The sequence below is a fragment of the Pinus tabuliformis genome, chromosome 9 (genome assembly GCF_031772625.1).
Source record: "Pinus tabuliformis cultivar Carrire ecotype Pingquan chromosome 9, CPIR1, whole genome shotgun sequence".
Taxonomy (NCBI): Eukaryota; Viridiplantae; Streptophyta; class Pinopsida; order Pinales; family Pinaceae; genus Pinus; species Pinus tabuliformis.
Window position 1 is genome coordinate 23,081,255 of NC_142307.1, and position 15,917 is coordinate 23,097,171.

The 15,917-nt window shown below is 43.0% G+C and overlaps 1 protein-coding gene across 1 annotated transcript in view; it reads left to right on the forward strand.

The window, feature by feature from the left end:
- The window catches only part of LOC149146917 (RNA helicase, ATP-dependent, SK12/DOB1 protein), a 565,347-nt gene that overhangs the window by 523,827 nt on the left and 25,603 nt on the right, over window positions 1-15,917 (forward strand). Inside the window, exons 21-22 of the mRNA XM_089440900.1 lie at window positions 7,421-7,635; window positions 7,784-8,022. Coding sequence (XP_089297026.1) covers window positions 7,421-7,635; window positions 7,784-8,022 — 454 coding nt within the window. The remainder of the gene's footprint in view (window positions 1-7,420; window positions 7,636-7,783; window positions 8,023-15,917) is intronic.

Consider the following 15,917-nt stretch of genomic DNA (forward strand, 5'->3'; position numbering starts at 1 on the left):
TGAAAACTGAACTTGGAGCAAATCCCAAGGAAAGATAAGTCAAGTTCGATATGGAGTAGATGGAAACAACAGAGCAAAATCAAATTCCATATGTGCACATCAAGTGAAATCGATTTCCATATATGGCATACTAAACTCATCCATGAGTGAATCCAAGTACTGTGATAACTCCAGTCAACAAATGCAAACTCAAACTAAGTGATGCCACATATGTAGATCATCCCCAGATAGCTCTGCGTGATTCCTCCATGAACTACGTGATTCCTCCAGAGTGCAACTCATAGTCCTCAAGAGTGAGTAGAAGAAACTGAGATAACTGTGAGATGAGGCCCCACCTAATCTTCAGTCCAAATATACCATGGAATATTCCTTCAGTGCATGAGTTCCTCTAATAAATTCGATTTTCCATGTGAAATTGTTGCTTTATCTCTAGGAAATTCATTTTTATGAAATAATGGTGTATCTATGATGCAGTGTGCTTAGTCATCTCCCACATGTCCGTTGACTCAACTCTTTGACCTAGAATAATCGCAAGTCATTTCCACGTCATTTTGTTACACGGAATAATTGATTTCTCTCTATTTTATTTTATTCTAGCTTATTAAATGCCACAATTTCCATTAAACTTAGGAAATGTGAGTTTTGAGGGTCCAAAACACATTATTAAACCCTCAAAGTGTGGCATAGTAGAAAGTTGAGGGTGAGAGGTATAATTTTGATTGCTCATACCCCATACAACTTCTCTAGACTACACTTATTACAATTTAAATACAATTTTATTTGCAATTTTTGACCTGCAAATTCCATGAATTTTTTTATGTGATCTAGTATGGTAATATACATAGACTCTAGACACTAAGATGTGTTAGGGGTTCAACTTTCAAACTGTCACCTTGGCTTTGGGGTAAAAAGTGAGTGAAAAAACCCAGAAAATTATCTGCCTTTGAAAAGGAATGGATAATTAACTAGATAAAAAAAACACTCCAAGGTGTACTCATTTGTTGATCAAGTCCCAACATCTTAGACCTGTTACAGACTCAAAAAACTCATCATTACTAGTATCACTTATTACAATTCCCCACAGGGTGTGGAATCTGAGTACAAGAAAGATGATGAGAAGATTGTTGACTAATGATATCTGATGGTACAAGTGTCCTCTGGATCATCCTTGGGCATGGAGTATTCATATAATCGTCAGGTTCCACTCCAGTGGTCAACACCTCCAATACAACAAATCATTGAAATAATCAAGTAAAAGAGTTTACAAATCATGGAATCAATGAGGCACTTTGTGGTGGCATGCCCTTCCATAGTGGCTTTGACATGTACAAGTGTCTCCAAGCTCAATAAGGAGGTTAGCCAAGGACCCTATTAGGTGGTTTCAACCTTTAAAGAGGGTGACATGTCCATGGTACATCCATCAAGTGGAAGGTGGCAAGTGACATAATAATGGAACAGAGTGGGGGTCAAGGGAATGATCCAGGCCACATGTGATGGGACAAAGAGTAGCTATAATGAGGGAATCCCACACTTGGGTATATGAGTGTAGGAGGGAGAAATCATGGTACATAAGTTACCTTGGCCTTTGTTTTTCCACCCTTCTTCATATGCCTTTTGCCTTTTATTGATTTTTCTTCGTAACTGCTCAGGGTTCCAGGGGATGAGAGTATGATGCATGGTATATAGCAGTAGGTACCCCCTTTTAAGGTGGGGCATTTCCTTGCCCACCAGGGGTTGTGACAATCATGGGTTCCTTAATGTGGAGGGGGCTTATCTAGGGCCTATAGGAACCAGGATGATGGCCATATATGAGGGGTAGAACTTATGTTTGGCTTTTGCCCACATGCTAAGTTTGTTTATCCTGGCCATCTTTTGCAGTTTGTGGTATGTTTCCTGTTGAGAGTGGTCAAATTATGCTTTTTCCTTTCTTTTTAGTGGCATCAACCTCTGGCACATTGTTCCAGGCCCGACCCAAGGTGTGAACAAGGGGAGGGGGAGGCTAACCCTATGTGGACCCCGATGGGAAAAATGATGAATTGGGTCAAAATGAGTAGAAAAGGGCAATGTATATAGTGTCGGGAAGCTAGACCATGCTACCAAAATCGGGATTTCTCATGTAGTGCCAACCCTAAAACTAATGGTCAGTAAAGGAGATCGCACGGGACTAGAATACAACAGTAAACACCAAATCCAGCATAAGAGACGAGCACAGAACTAGGCCACTCTTTTCACCGAATTGCCCCACCAATCCATGCCCAAAGGTGTCCATGAAAAGTAAACAAAATTACTTAACTAAACCAATGAAAAGTCATACCTTTGGGGTCAGGAGGCCCGCCTTCAAACATACATTCATAACAGATGGGCGAGGGACCACATGGTTGGTGTTGAAGTTTTTAAGTTTACTTAGTTAGAAACCCTCCATGCACTTTATTTGATTTATTCCTACCTACTTGTTATTTTACTTAACAAGTTATTTACAATGTAAATACTGAAAATAAACACTAGTTCATGCTCAACATATTACATATCAGCGACTAAAAGAAACAGAAACAAACACGCCCTATGACACCATTATTTTTGGACCAATGTCCCAGAAAAACCCAATGTGGGAAAACCGATGCAGCGATCTGAGGGTTTTCTTATTAAGCAATATCAAAGTACAATTTGAGTGCCAAAACTAGCTTACCTAACAGAGAATTTCCTTGGTAGCAATACTTCTCAATTTCTGACAAATCCTCTAGCTGAAACCCCAAAGAATCTTTCTGGTAGCTACTCAGCACAAATCTGCCCCCGAAACCCCAGCGTCAACCTCTCTATGGACTGCGTCAGTCCCTCTCTACCTCACGTTGGCCCTGCATCACCCCGGATGGGTCTGCGTTAGCCCTGGAAGGCCCTGTTTCAACCCTCTGGCCCTCTGCGTCAACAATGTTGGCCTCTCTGAGGCTCTGCACAGCTCTCGGCTGCCTCTATGTGGCCTTGTGTGAGCCCTAGCTACCTCTACGCCACTGTCCTTGGTTACTGCGCTACTCTTCCGACACTATCTCTTCCTCTCTGTCTCTCTGTACTCAAATGTCCCTCAGTTGCGTCTCCCGATCACTAATTCTATCTCTCTTAGTAAACCCCGCTCTAGAGAATAGAATGACTGATCACTGTGATGTATTCTCCAAGTGACTCTCAAGCCTTCTCTTATAATTTTCCTGTTGACATATCAACGATCGAGATTAAGTCCCTAATCAATGGCTATGATTAGATCTGGCTTGATCCATGTCTTTTGGACCATTCTAACACAGATTCGTATTAATACACATTAATATTTTATTTTCCCTAAGTTTAGACTTAAGGACTCCATTAAAAATATTTATTATTTTAATATCTCCTGATCTATTTAGATCTGTCCAAACCCTTTCTGGGTATTGGAGATCTCATGTGCCCCAACCTCTCCACCAAATTTCATGGGTAGAGCACATCCGATGCTACCCTAAATCAACTCTCCCTCTTAGCAAGGACGGTGCTCTAGCAATACTCCTCATTGAGTATTACTCTGATTATCCAGCATTGGTCCCTGTGCTAATGTTAGGCCTTCCTGCCCAACATCCTCTACATTGTTGAATCCTGTAATGCTACCCATGGTTCTACCACTGCCACTACTACATCTATACGACAGCTTCCTCTGCATCCGTGTTGTTGCTGGTCCTTTCTCCCAGCACTGCATCTGAACTGCACCTCCTTTCATCATGTTGCATCGTGCTGCCCACTGCTGCACTGCAACTCAGTTATTGAGAAGTAATTGATCTCTCTGTTGGGCTAGAGACACCCACTGATGCTGAAGCTCCCTTTGTCGCTGACAAGTGCTCCCTCTCTGACCTCTACGCTACTGCAACAACTCCCTGCATCTCACACCGTTGCACTCCTCTCTGTGCCATCCTACACTGGTGCAACACTCTGTGCCTCTTGCACTGTTGCAGCTTGCTAGCCTCGCGCTGTCTCAGGACTCCTTTACTGTAGCTCTCTCTGTCGCTCTATCCGCATTCATCTCTACTCAACTCAGTGAGTCTTGCTACTCCTCTTCGGGGCTCTCGTAGCAAATTCTAATCCAAGAGGCTGGGTACCTCAAGGATCCTGCCTCTCGTTGCCTGTAGTCCACTCGACTATGGCTCAATGTCTCCTCACTTCCGCTCAAGTGGTGCGTGTGCACTCATGGCACAGTCATCGTCTGTCAAAACTTCCTTCTCTGCCCGTGCTGGCGCTGCCTTAGTCTCGGAAGACTCTCCCTTAGTCTTCTTCCTTGGACACTGGATCGCATAATGACCTAGCTCCTTACAGTGGAAGCACTTGATCTTGGAGAGATCTTTCTTCTTCCGCTTCTCTTGCTTTCCCTCAGATGCTAGGGCCACATCTTCCTCCTCCTGCTTGACTTTGATCCCCTTGCTGCTGCTACCCGTCTTCGACTGTTGTCTGATCTCTTCCTAGCGAAGCGCTGCCCACATCTCATCCCAAGGTGGGAGAGTCCCTCTGCCCAATATACTCTGGACAAACACCTCCCAGTCTTCTTAGACAACATTCAAGGTTGTCCTCACCATCAGCTCCTGATACGATGTCGCCTCTATAGCAGTCAACTGATCTCGGATCTCATTCAGTCCTCAGAGGAATGTGTCAATCGATTCTCCCTTCTTCATCTGATACGACCTCAACTGATTCTCAAGCAGCATTCTTCTAAGATCTTTGCACAAAACTATGCTGGTATAGCTTCTTGAAAGCCTCCCACATCTCAAATGTCGTTTCCTTCTTGGTTAAGTGTGGTACTACATGATCCTTGACCCCGTCAAGGATAATGCTCTTGGCCCTCGCCATTGCCTCCTCGTACTTGTCATTATCATTAGGGTCAGCTGGGATAGCTATTACCTTCAAGGCGAAGTTCTTGACACGATTCTTGTCAAGTACGGATAAGATTCTGGCCTTCTAGACTGTGAAGTTCGATGCTTCGTCTAGTCTATCCTGGTCTCTTACTCTGTGTAGTGCCATGATGCTCCTCTACTTCCCTCCTGGAAGTTCGACTCCTCTGAGTCTCTACTTCCCATCTGGAAGTTCTCTTCTAAACTCCCTCTGAGTCCTGATTTCCTTCTTGGAAATCCTTTTTCTGCTGTCGAGATGCCCCCTACTCTGATTGTCTTGTGCAACTACACCACTGATCCGGGTTCCTCGGCTAGAAACCCTCAATAGCAACTCCTCTGGCCTTGTTCTGTCAAGTACTATTCTGCCTACAGTACCTCACCAGCTCCACTCTGCAATATTCCCGCAGCCTTCTAAACCCCAGGAACCTGAAGGTGAGAGCTCCTAGGCTCTGCGCTATCCCGACACCAGCAACCAGGCCTCCTCAGCCAACTACGTCAGCCCTCCCAGCTACTGTGTGGCTCTGTGTGAGGCTTCTTTTGCCTTCTTTAGCCTTTGCGTTGCCTCTTCTCGGCTCACCCTTGATGACTTAGGCACTGTGTCACCCTTGTTGCTGCTCTGCTAGAAACAACTTTTGTCACCTCGGGACAGTTGTTTTCTACTGTTATTTCTCTGCTCGGCTGATGTCCTTTAGTCCTCCTGTGATTTACAATCACGCTCTAATACCATGTTGAATTTTCTAAGTTTACTTAGAAACCCTCCATGCACTTTATCTAATTTATTCCTACCTACTTGTTATTTTACTTAACAAGTTATTTACAATGTAAATACTGAAAATAAACACTAGTGCATGCTCAACATATTACAGATCAACAACTAAAAGAAACAAAAACAAACACGCCATATGACAGCATTATTTTTGGACCAATGTCCCCAGAAAAACCCAATGTGGGAAAACCGGTGCAACAATCTAAGGGTTTTCTTATTAAGCAATATCAGAGTACAATCTGGGTGCCGAAACTAACCTACCCAACAGAGAATTTCCTTGGCAGTAATACCTCTCAGTTTCTAACAAATCTTCTGGCTGAAACCCCGGATAATCCTTCCGGCAGCTACTCAGAACAAATCTACCCTAGAAAGCCCAGCGTCAGCCTCTCTCTGGACTGTGTCAACCCCTCTCTGCCTCACACTTGCTCTAATCACTAATTCTCTCTCTTAGCAAACCTTGCTCTAGAGAATAGAATGACTGATCACTCTGGTGTATTCTCCAAGTGACCCTCAACCTTCCTCTTATACTTTTTCTGTTGACATATCAACGGCTAAGACTAGATCTGGCTTGATCCATGTCTTTTGGACCATTCTAACATAGATTCATATTAATACACATTAATATTTTATTTTCCCCAAGTTTAGACTTAGGGACTCCATTAAAAATATTAATTATTTTAATATCTCCTGATCTGTTTAGAATCTGCCCAAACCCTTTATGGGTATTGGAGATCTCATGTGCCCCAACCTCTCCACCAAATTTCATGGCTAGAGCACATCCAATGCTACCCGAAATCAATAGTTGGCTTAAGTGGTGGAAAAAATAGCACATCGAGCTATCTGATGGCTGCAAGGCGCTGCTGGCTGTCAGTTGAGGACCATCTAGGAGAAAAAATTTCTCCTATATACATTACCCATAGGTGATGGGTAACAGCACCCATTCAGCCAACCAGTCTTATATATATATGAGGCATTTGACCTCATCCTCAAGCAAACAATTTGGACCATTTGAGGCAAGAGAACAAGATGAATCTGAAGCAGAGAATAGGATGAAACTGAGGCAGATCGAAAGCAGAATTTCTGGGCTTCTCAGGGAAGCAGATCCGATATTTTAGTGGTGCAGAAGAAATGACGAAATTCGGTTCTAGCAGATCAGATCAGGCAGATCTTATTGGGCATATGTTTGACTTGGCTAGGAGGCAGTTTGACCAAGTGTGACCAGGCTAAGTTACTAGTCAGTGTAACTTCAAATTTGACTTGAATTATATGTATCTCTGTTGAACTGAATAAGTTCTCTAAGGAAAAGGTTGTTATACCAAAAACTCACAAGCGAAAAGAAAATGTTATGGTATTGCACTTAGGGAAATACCTTTCTAAACATTCAAAGTCTTGTAGCCATTAAGGTATAGCTTCAGTTCACCCATGATTCTAGTTACTTTGCCACTTAGTCATTTGTTATTTGGTAATTGATGCTTGTATTAGAAAATAGGAAAGCACATCATTTATCTCCCTTCCACTGCCTGGGTTATTAGAGATGATAAATATTGTGCAGAAGCAGTTATTCCCTCAGATTGAATTTTAACTAGCTCGTTTACAATTTTAGGTTGCTTTGCCCTTTTATCATCACCGTTGTGTTCAACTACTTGTACCTCTGTATATGTATGCTTGCACTAAGGAAAGAAGTCAGTAAGCCTTTGTTAAAAGAAAAATCACCAATTGTTTGCTGAATACTTTTCAAATGCTCGGTACTAATTAATTTCAGACCTCAAGCTGAATGATCTGGATACCGTTCAAGAGTACCAAAAGAGACAAACTTTCTTACAAAGGATGGCACAAAACCAATGTCATGGTTGTCCAAAGCTTCAAGAAAATTATAATATAGTCCATAATCGGCGGATACTTAAAGAAAAGCTTGGGAAACTGAGATATGAAATGTCAGATGATGCACTTCAGCAAATGCCTGATTTTCAACAGCGAGTACGTACATTTCTGTTCAAATCCAGATTTAATTTTCATCCTAGAAGATTGAATAAGGGAAATGCCCAATACACTACTGTGTTGCTGTCACTTACTGGCATGTGAGTTATTGTTCCTATTCTGATTTCTTTTGTTGGTATTGTGTCAGATTGAAGTACTGCAGGAAGTAGGCTGCATTGATCGTGACCTTGTTGTTAAGCTTAAAGGTCGTGTGGCATGCGAAATCAATTCTGGAGATGAGCTAGTTGCCACAGAGATGCTATTTGAGAATCAGATTGATGAACTGGAACCAGCTCAAGCTGTTGCTATTATGTCTGCACTTATATTCCAACAGAAGGATACATGTAAACCTAAGCTAACTCCTCAACTCGCCAATGCGAAGGAAAGGTGAATTATTTAAAACTTTGGTCTGTTAGATGCACACTGTTTCGATATTCATGAAATATATGGGTTTATTTCTTTGTGCCTTGTTCTTGACTCCTTGCCATTATAGCAGCAGTTTTTACTTCTTCATCGGTCTGTTAGCTGTGCTAACTCTAAATTGATCATATCTGGGTTTATTTCCTGACTTTTTTTATGTATATATCATGACCTTTCTTTGTCCTTAAAGCAAATGTAATGGGAATATTGTTGGTTGATTTTTTATGTATCCCTTGACATATGTTCTTTTAGAAGGTTTTTCCTTTTAATAAGCTATTAATTTGTTGTGGAATGAAGTTTCTTCTCAATGGTGGTGACCATACATTCTGACTTTAAAATGATTCTTCGTTCATCTTCTAGCATAGGAAGTTCCATTTCTGTTGATTGATGTCATCCCAACATTTTTTGAGACATGACACATGAAAAACATTGTGGATGCAGTTTTTATTGTGAAAATTTCCATCTGTCACAGTGACTGGAAATTATTTTCCTAATTGATAATTTATTTAACAATTTATTTGTAGTGTGCTATGGAAAATACCAAATAACTCACATTGTGATTTTCACAAACAAATACCGCAGAAGAAAAAAAGTAGTGATGGAATCTGAGAAAATCTAGCGCACACATAAAAATATGACGCCATTATTTTTGGACAAATGTCCCCAAAAATACCCAACTTGAGAAAATCAGTGCAGCAGTTGAGGGTTTTATTATTATGCAGCAGTGAAATCTGAGTACAATATATGGATGCCCAAATGGCAATCCAAAAAACAAGAAAATATGGCCAAAATTATCTAAGGGAATTTCCCTTTCTCCACAAGCAATCCCAGCACAACTCTACCTCAGAAAACTCGTCCCCCTGGACCCTCTACGTCAACTTCTGCACAGTGCTTGCACAGACCCTTGGACGTCTAGCCCAGAATTGCCATTGATGAAGTCATTATGCCTATCTTTACTGAGGAAACTGATTCTTTGGCCTTTTGGAAACTGAATCAAATTTTTCTCCAGCGAAATCAAATTGCCGCTGCCCCCAACTAACTCTGCTTCGATCTCTGGCTCTCTAGCAACTGCTGCTGCTCTCTGGAAATCGATCTGTCAAGAAAATTGCACTGCTCAAGTGTCTTCTCCAAGTGCCCATCGACTTCTTATAGTCCTTTGTTGGAGCACCAACGACGAAGGTTAAAACTTAATGAAGAGCTAGGATCATCTTGAAGTTGATTTGTGTGAGTTTCTAGACTATTCTCACCTTGACTTAATTAATTCTAATTAGTTAACCAGTTTTCCTATGTTTAGACTTAGTTAACATTAAAAAATAGGTTAATAATATAATTAAGTCATCTCTAGGTGGAATTTACAGAAACGATTTATGGGTTTTGGAGATTTCATGCATTCTATTCTCTCCACCGAATTTCATGGCTAGAACACATCCGATGCTACAAAAACTAACACTCCCTCTTAGCGAGGACTGTGTTCTAATGCTACACACCCTGTCACAACACTTTGTCTCTGTCTCATCTCCTGTCACGCTACTAATGTTTGGCTATTGCTGCCCACCAACCACTGCACGACTTTGATGTTGCATTTGTGTTGCTGCTGACACTACCATACTCCTGCCAACTCTGCAACTCCCTCTCATTTGTTGTTGTTGCAATTGCAACTAAGAAGCATCCAAAATACTAAATCATCTGTGTTCAGTATGATGCATTTGTCTCCTGAGTTCTAACTACTACTAGACTCTGCACTGTCACTGAAGAAGCTGTGTTGTTGTTAACTCTGCATTGAGCCACCTACTCTGCTGTCAACATTGCACTACGCTCCTCAGCATTCGAGTGCTACTAATCTACGACTATCACTTTGGTACTGACTGCATCAACTACTACTGAACACTGTGGGCCCCGTAGCCAAGTAATGATCCATGAGGTGGACTCCTCAAGGACCCTCTTCACTCTCTGTGGCTCTCTAGGGCTACAACACCAAATCACCCCACCTCACTCCTGGAGGTATATCTGTGAACATAGCAAACTCTTCCTCTATCCTAGAGGAAAGCTTGTCTATTTCCATGGATGTTGTCTGCTAGTCCTTCTTCTCTTGCTTGTCATTCTTCCTGAGAGGACACTAGGCATTATAGTTACCGAACTCACCACACCTGAAGCACTTGACCTTTGACAGGTCCTTCTTCTTCTTCTTCTTATACTCCCCTTGCCTCTGACTGGGACCCTTCGATGCTAGGTCCACTTTCTCCTCCTCCTTCACACCCTTCAATCCGCTGTTTTTGTTGCCACTAATGGAGCTCTTAGGCAAAGCTCGCCTCGTTTCCTCCTGCTTCAAATCGGCCCACATCCTTTCCCACCTAGGTAACGTGTCTCTGCGCAATATACTTTGGAGGGAGGCTTGCCAATCCTTTGAGACACTATTTAGTGCCAACCATACTAACTTTGATGGTTGAGGTGCTGCCCCAACAGCCGCAAGCCGATCTTTGACCTCCTGAATCCTAGTGAGGAAGGGATCTATGCCTTCTCCCTTCTGCATCCTGATGCATTTGAGCTTTTCTTCTAGGAACATCTTCCGCTACTTGGAAGAACTCTAATATGGCATGGAGAAATCTACCCACATTTCTGTGGTTGTACCTTTGTCTGCCAAATGTGAGAATATATGATCTCAACTCCATTCAAGATCAGTCGCTTCACCCTCGCCATCTCCTTCCTGTATTCTTTGAGTGGGTCCGCATCCTAGGGAACTGCCACCACATTATCTATGTAGGCTTTGAGGCCATATTCATCTAGAACGAAAGACATCTTAGCCTTCCAGATGACATAGTTGGAGGCTCCCTCCAACCTATCTTGATCTTTAAGCCCTATTGTGGCCATCTCTGAATCTGTCGAAAACTCCCTCTTTCCCTGTGATCGACTGTTGGTTTTGCTACTCGCCCTCCCTCTTGGAATGCACAGATCTGCTAGCTATTGATTTCGGGTAGCATCGAATGTGCTTTAGCCTTGAAATTTGGTGGAGAGGCCAAGGCACATGAGATCTCTAAGACCCAAAAATCATTTGGATAAATTCCACCCGGATGAAGAGATATTAAAATAATTAATATTTTTAATGGGTCCCTAAGTCTAAACTTAGGAAAATAAAATATTAATTTGTATTAATATAAAATGGGTGAGAAAGTTCTAAGTGACAAGGATCAAACCAGTTCTAATCTTAGCCGTTAATTAGGGAGTTAATCTCGGTCGTTGAAACATCAACGGGAAAAGTATAAGAGGAGGCTTGAGGGTCAGTTGGAGATACACCAAGAGAGATCAAGAATTCGATTTTATGGGGCAGGGTTTGCTGAGGAATTCAAGTTAGTGATCAGAGTTGCAGCGAGGGGCAGTTTAGCAAGGGATTGTCATCTGACGTTGAAGAATACATAGCAAAGAGGCAACGCAGTGTCGGGAGAGACAGCGCAAGCCCTAGAAGGGCTGACGCAGAGGCCGTAGGGCTGACGCAGAGGACGTAGAGGCTGACACAGGCAACACAGAAGTCGTATATTCTGACGCTAGGCCTCAGAGGCAGCGCTGGAGATTCTGTGGGGCAGACTGAGAGCAGATCAGCAAATTTTGAGCCAGGATAGGGTGACTCAACCCCTGGAGGAGTGACGCAGTTCCTGAGCAATGCTAGGAGTAGATTTCGTTGTCCAGCATAGGGGACAACTGGAGTCATTGTGGGGTTTGATCATCCGGTTGTTGATTTGCTGGAATATCTATCTCCGGATAGAGGTACTACTGCCAAGGATATTCTCTATTGGGTGAGCCATTTCTAGCAACCTAGTTGTATTCATGAAATCTGCTTAATAATAAAACCCTCATATATGCTGCACCGGTTTTCCCGAATTGGGTTTTTCTAGGGACGATTGTCCAAAAATAACGGTGTCCCTTGTGTTATTGTCTCAATTTATCTCAGTGCATGATTTGTGTATTTGTGAAGGTTGCAATTGTGTATACTTCGATGTTTATGCAGCGAAATAACTTGTTAATGTAAAGAACAAGTAGGAGATAGTAAACCAGAAATTGCAGTAGGGGTTTCTGATGTGTTACATTTAGGAATTTTCACATGGTATCAGAGTGATTGCAGATCATAGATGACTTAAGACACCAGCCAAGAAATCCAGAGAATTTGCAGCAGAAAAGTAGTTATCCAGAGTGACAGCATTGTTCCAGAGCCAAAGACGCAGAAGGAGGAGTGACATAGAGGCTCACCCAGTGCCTGCGTCAGCACTCTAAGCCAGGTTAAGGTGACGCAGTAGTTGGGAGGAGCCCACGCAATAGCTGCGTCAGCTGTCCAGGCCAACGCAGTGGAAGAGGGGAGCAAATCAGGGTTACACACTGTCAAGTCATCTTTCTGAGCCAGGAAGGATTGACGTAGTGGCCAGGAGGAGCTGATCCGTCTCTCACTGTGATTGCATAGAGCCAAAAGGGCTCAAATTCTTCAGTTGCCGAGGTGAAGGGAGCTAAGCAAATTTCGATTTGAAGAGCTGGTGGGATGTTGTTTCTGTCAGCGCAGAACAGTGTCTAAGGAGATTGAACCAAGGTAGAGGGAAGCACTACCTCGACAGATTTCTAGCCAAGAAATTTAGATCTGGGTTGCAGCGGCAAAGGAGGAGTGATTCGATAGTTGGCCGAAGATTTTCCGAGAGGTGAAATTAGGACTCAGAGGGAGTCTAGAGAAGAGGAGCAGAGATGGCAGAGTATGGATTGAGGGATCAGGAAAGATTGGACGGGGCTTCCAATTTTGTCATCTGGAAGGCCAGGATCCTGGCAATCCTGGATAAATATCACATCAAGGACTATGCCTTGAGAACAGTAGTTGTCCCAGTTGATTCTGATGCAAATGAGAAGTATGAGGAGGCCCAAGCGAAGGCGAAATGCATGATCCTAGACAGGGTCAAGGATCATGTAATGCCACTTATTGTTGAGAAGAACACAACAAGGGAGATGTGGCAGACACTGACCACCTTATACCAGGGCTCTTTCGTGCAGCGGAAGATGTTATTATAGAATCAGTGGAGGTCATATCATATGCAGAAATGGGAGGAGATAGATACACCCCTTCTCAGGTTGCAAGGAATTCGTGACCTTACTTCCATGGGGTCTACACCGGATCCAGAGTTCATGGTCAAGACTACCCTGAATGCAGTCTCCGAGGAGTGCGAGATGTTTGTCCAAAGCATTTTGGGTAGAGAAACTCTCCCCAGTTGGGAGGAGATATGGGAAACCCTTTGATAGGAAGAGCTTCGAAGATTGACCAAGGCGGGGAGTAGCGGTAAGGGAGTTTGAATCAAGGAGGAGGAGGAGGAGGATGCAGCTCTCGCATCGATGATACAGCAGGGGGTTCAGAAGAGGAAGAAGAAAGACATCTCCAAGGTCAAGTGCTTCAACTGTGGGGATCTGGGACATTATGCCTCTTAGTGCCCCAGGAAGAAAGGCAAGGGAGAAGCTTTCAACTCAAAGGATGCTCCAGCAAAGGCGGAGAAGGATGTCGAGACTGATGACGATTGTGCCATGAGTGCTCATGCACCTCTAGAGAATAGGTGGGGAGACATAAAGTTGTAGTCAAGGGGACTACAGAACAATAGGGCGGGATCCTTGAGGTGCCCAAATTCTTGGATCACATCTGGATACGAAAGCCATTAACAACAGTAGCATGATGATAGGTATCGGGTGGAGCAAGGTGTGGTGGAGCAGCAAGGCAATGCTGAAGTGCAGAAGTCTGTAGCAGCGCAGTGCAGGTTGTAACAGTGCGAGAGGCACAGAAGAGGTTGCAGTAGCACAGTGGCAGCAGAGGGAGCACAAGATAGCAGCATAGGTAGATTCAATATCACAAGGTTTCCAGACTGAGCAAGATGTTAGTATTTGAGTGAGATCAGTTACTTACTTCTCGGTAGTTGAGTTGTGGTGCAACAATTAGTAGTGGCAGTGTTATGTGCAGCGTGAAGCAGCATTTTGAGAGGGAGCTGCAGTATAGATGTGGCAGTGGCAGTGCCATGGGCAACAATATAGGAAGCAGCAATGCAGTGGATGTGGGGCATTAGGCTAAGCATCAACATAGAGGACCGATGCGGAGGATCAGTGTGATGCTTCTATGCTGAAGCATTGCTAGAGCACATTCCTCGCTAAGAGGGAGTGTTGATTTTGGGTAGCATCGGATGTGCTCTAGCCTTGAAATTTGGTGGAGAGGCTAAGGCACATGAGATCTCCAAGACCCAGAAATCGTTTGGAGAAATTCCACCCGGATGAAGAGATATTAAAATAAATAATATTTTTAAGGGGTCCCTAAGTCTAAACTTTAGAAAATAAAAATATTAATGTGTATTAATATAAAATGGGTGAGAAAGTTCTGAGTGACGAGGATCAAGCCAGTTCTAATCTTAGTTGTTGATTAGGGACTTAATCTCTGCCGTTGAAACGTCAATGGGAAAAGTATAAGAGGAGGCTTGAGGGTCAATTGGAGATACATCAAGAGAGATCAAGAATTCGATTTTCTAGGGCAGGGTTTGCTGAGGAAATCGAGTTAGTGATCAAAGTTGCAGCAAGGGGCAGTTCAGCAAGGGATTGTCATTTGAGGCTGAAGAATACATAGCAGAGAGGCAATGCAGTGCGGGGAGAGATATCGCAGGCCCTAGAAGGGCTAACGTAGAGGTCGTAGAGCTGACGCAAAGGATGCAGAGGCTGATGCAGGAAACGCAGAAGCCGTAGAGACTTACGTTATGCCTCAGAGGCAGCGCTGGGGCAATTTTGTGGGGCAGACTAAGAGCAGATCAGCAGATTCTGAGTCGGGGCCCGGGATAGGGTGACGCAGCTCTTGGAGGAGTGACGCAGTTCCTGAGCAGTGCTTGGAGCAGCTTTCCCTGTCTAGCATAGGGAGCAACTGGAGTCACTGTGGCATTTGATCATCCGATTGTTGGTTTGCAGAGGTACTATTACCGAGGATATTCTCTGTTGGTGAGCCATTTCTGGCACCCTAGTTATATTCACGAAATCTGCTTAATAATAAAACCCTCATATATGTTGCACCCGTTTTCCCAAATTGGGTTTTTCCGGGGATGATTGTCCAAAAATAATGGTGTCCCTTGTGTTATTGTCTCAGTTTATTTCAGTGCATGGTTTGTATATTTGTGAAGGATGCAATTGTGTTTACTTTGATGTTTATGCAGTTAAACAACTTGTTAATGTATAGAACAAGTAGGAGATAGTCAACCAAAAAATTCAGTAGGGCTTTCTGATGTGTTAGATTCAAGAATTTTCACACCAGCTCTTAATGCCAATCTATGATTGGGAAAATGAAATTTCTTGGCTAGAAACCCGATTGGAGAAATCTCCCTCCGTGTGTGCAATTTCTCTTCCACCCAACGTTGATTTTGTTGTTGCAAAACCCTTTGATCCAACCAAGGAATCTGCTCAACGAAAATCTGAGTTGTTGTTGCTCCCTCTGACTGTTGGAATCACTATCCTGTGCAACTCGAATTTTCTGCCAACTTGCAACTGAAAAACAAATTTCTGCCCTAGCAATTCGGCCTGCCTGTCAATGAACTACGTAGCCTCTAGGAATTTCGGCCTGTTGTTCCCACTGAATAGCGAAATTCCCTTCTCCGCTTCTAAGTTTCCTAGTTGATCACTCACACTCTGATACCATGTGAAAATTTCAATCTATCACAGCGTTTGGAAATTATTTTCCTAATTGTTAATTTATTTAACAATTTATTTGCAGTTTTCTATGACAAATACCAAATAATTCACACTATGATTTTCACAAACAAATATTGTAGAAGAAAAAAATAGCACTGGAATCTGAAAAAGTCTAGCACGCACACGTAAAAATATGA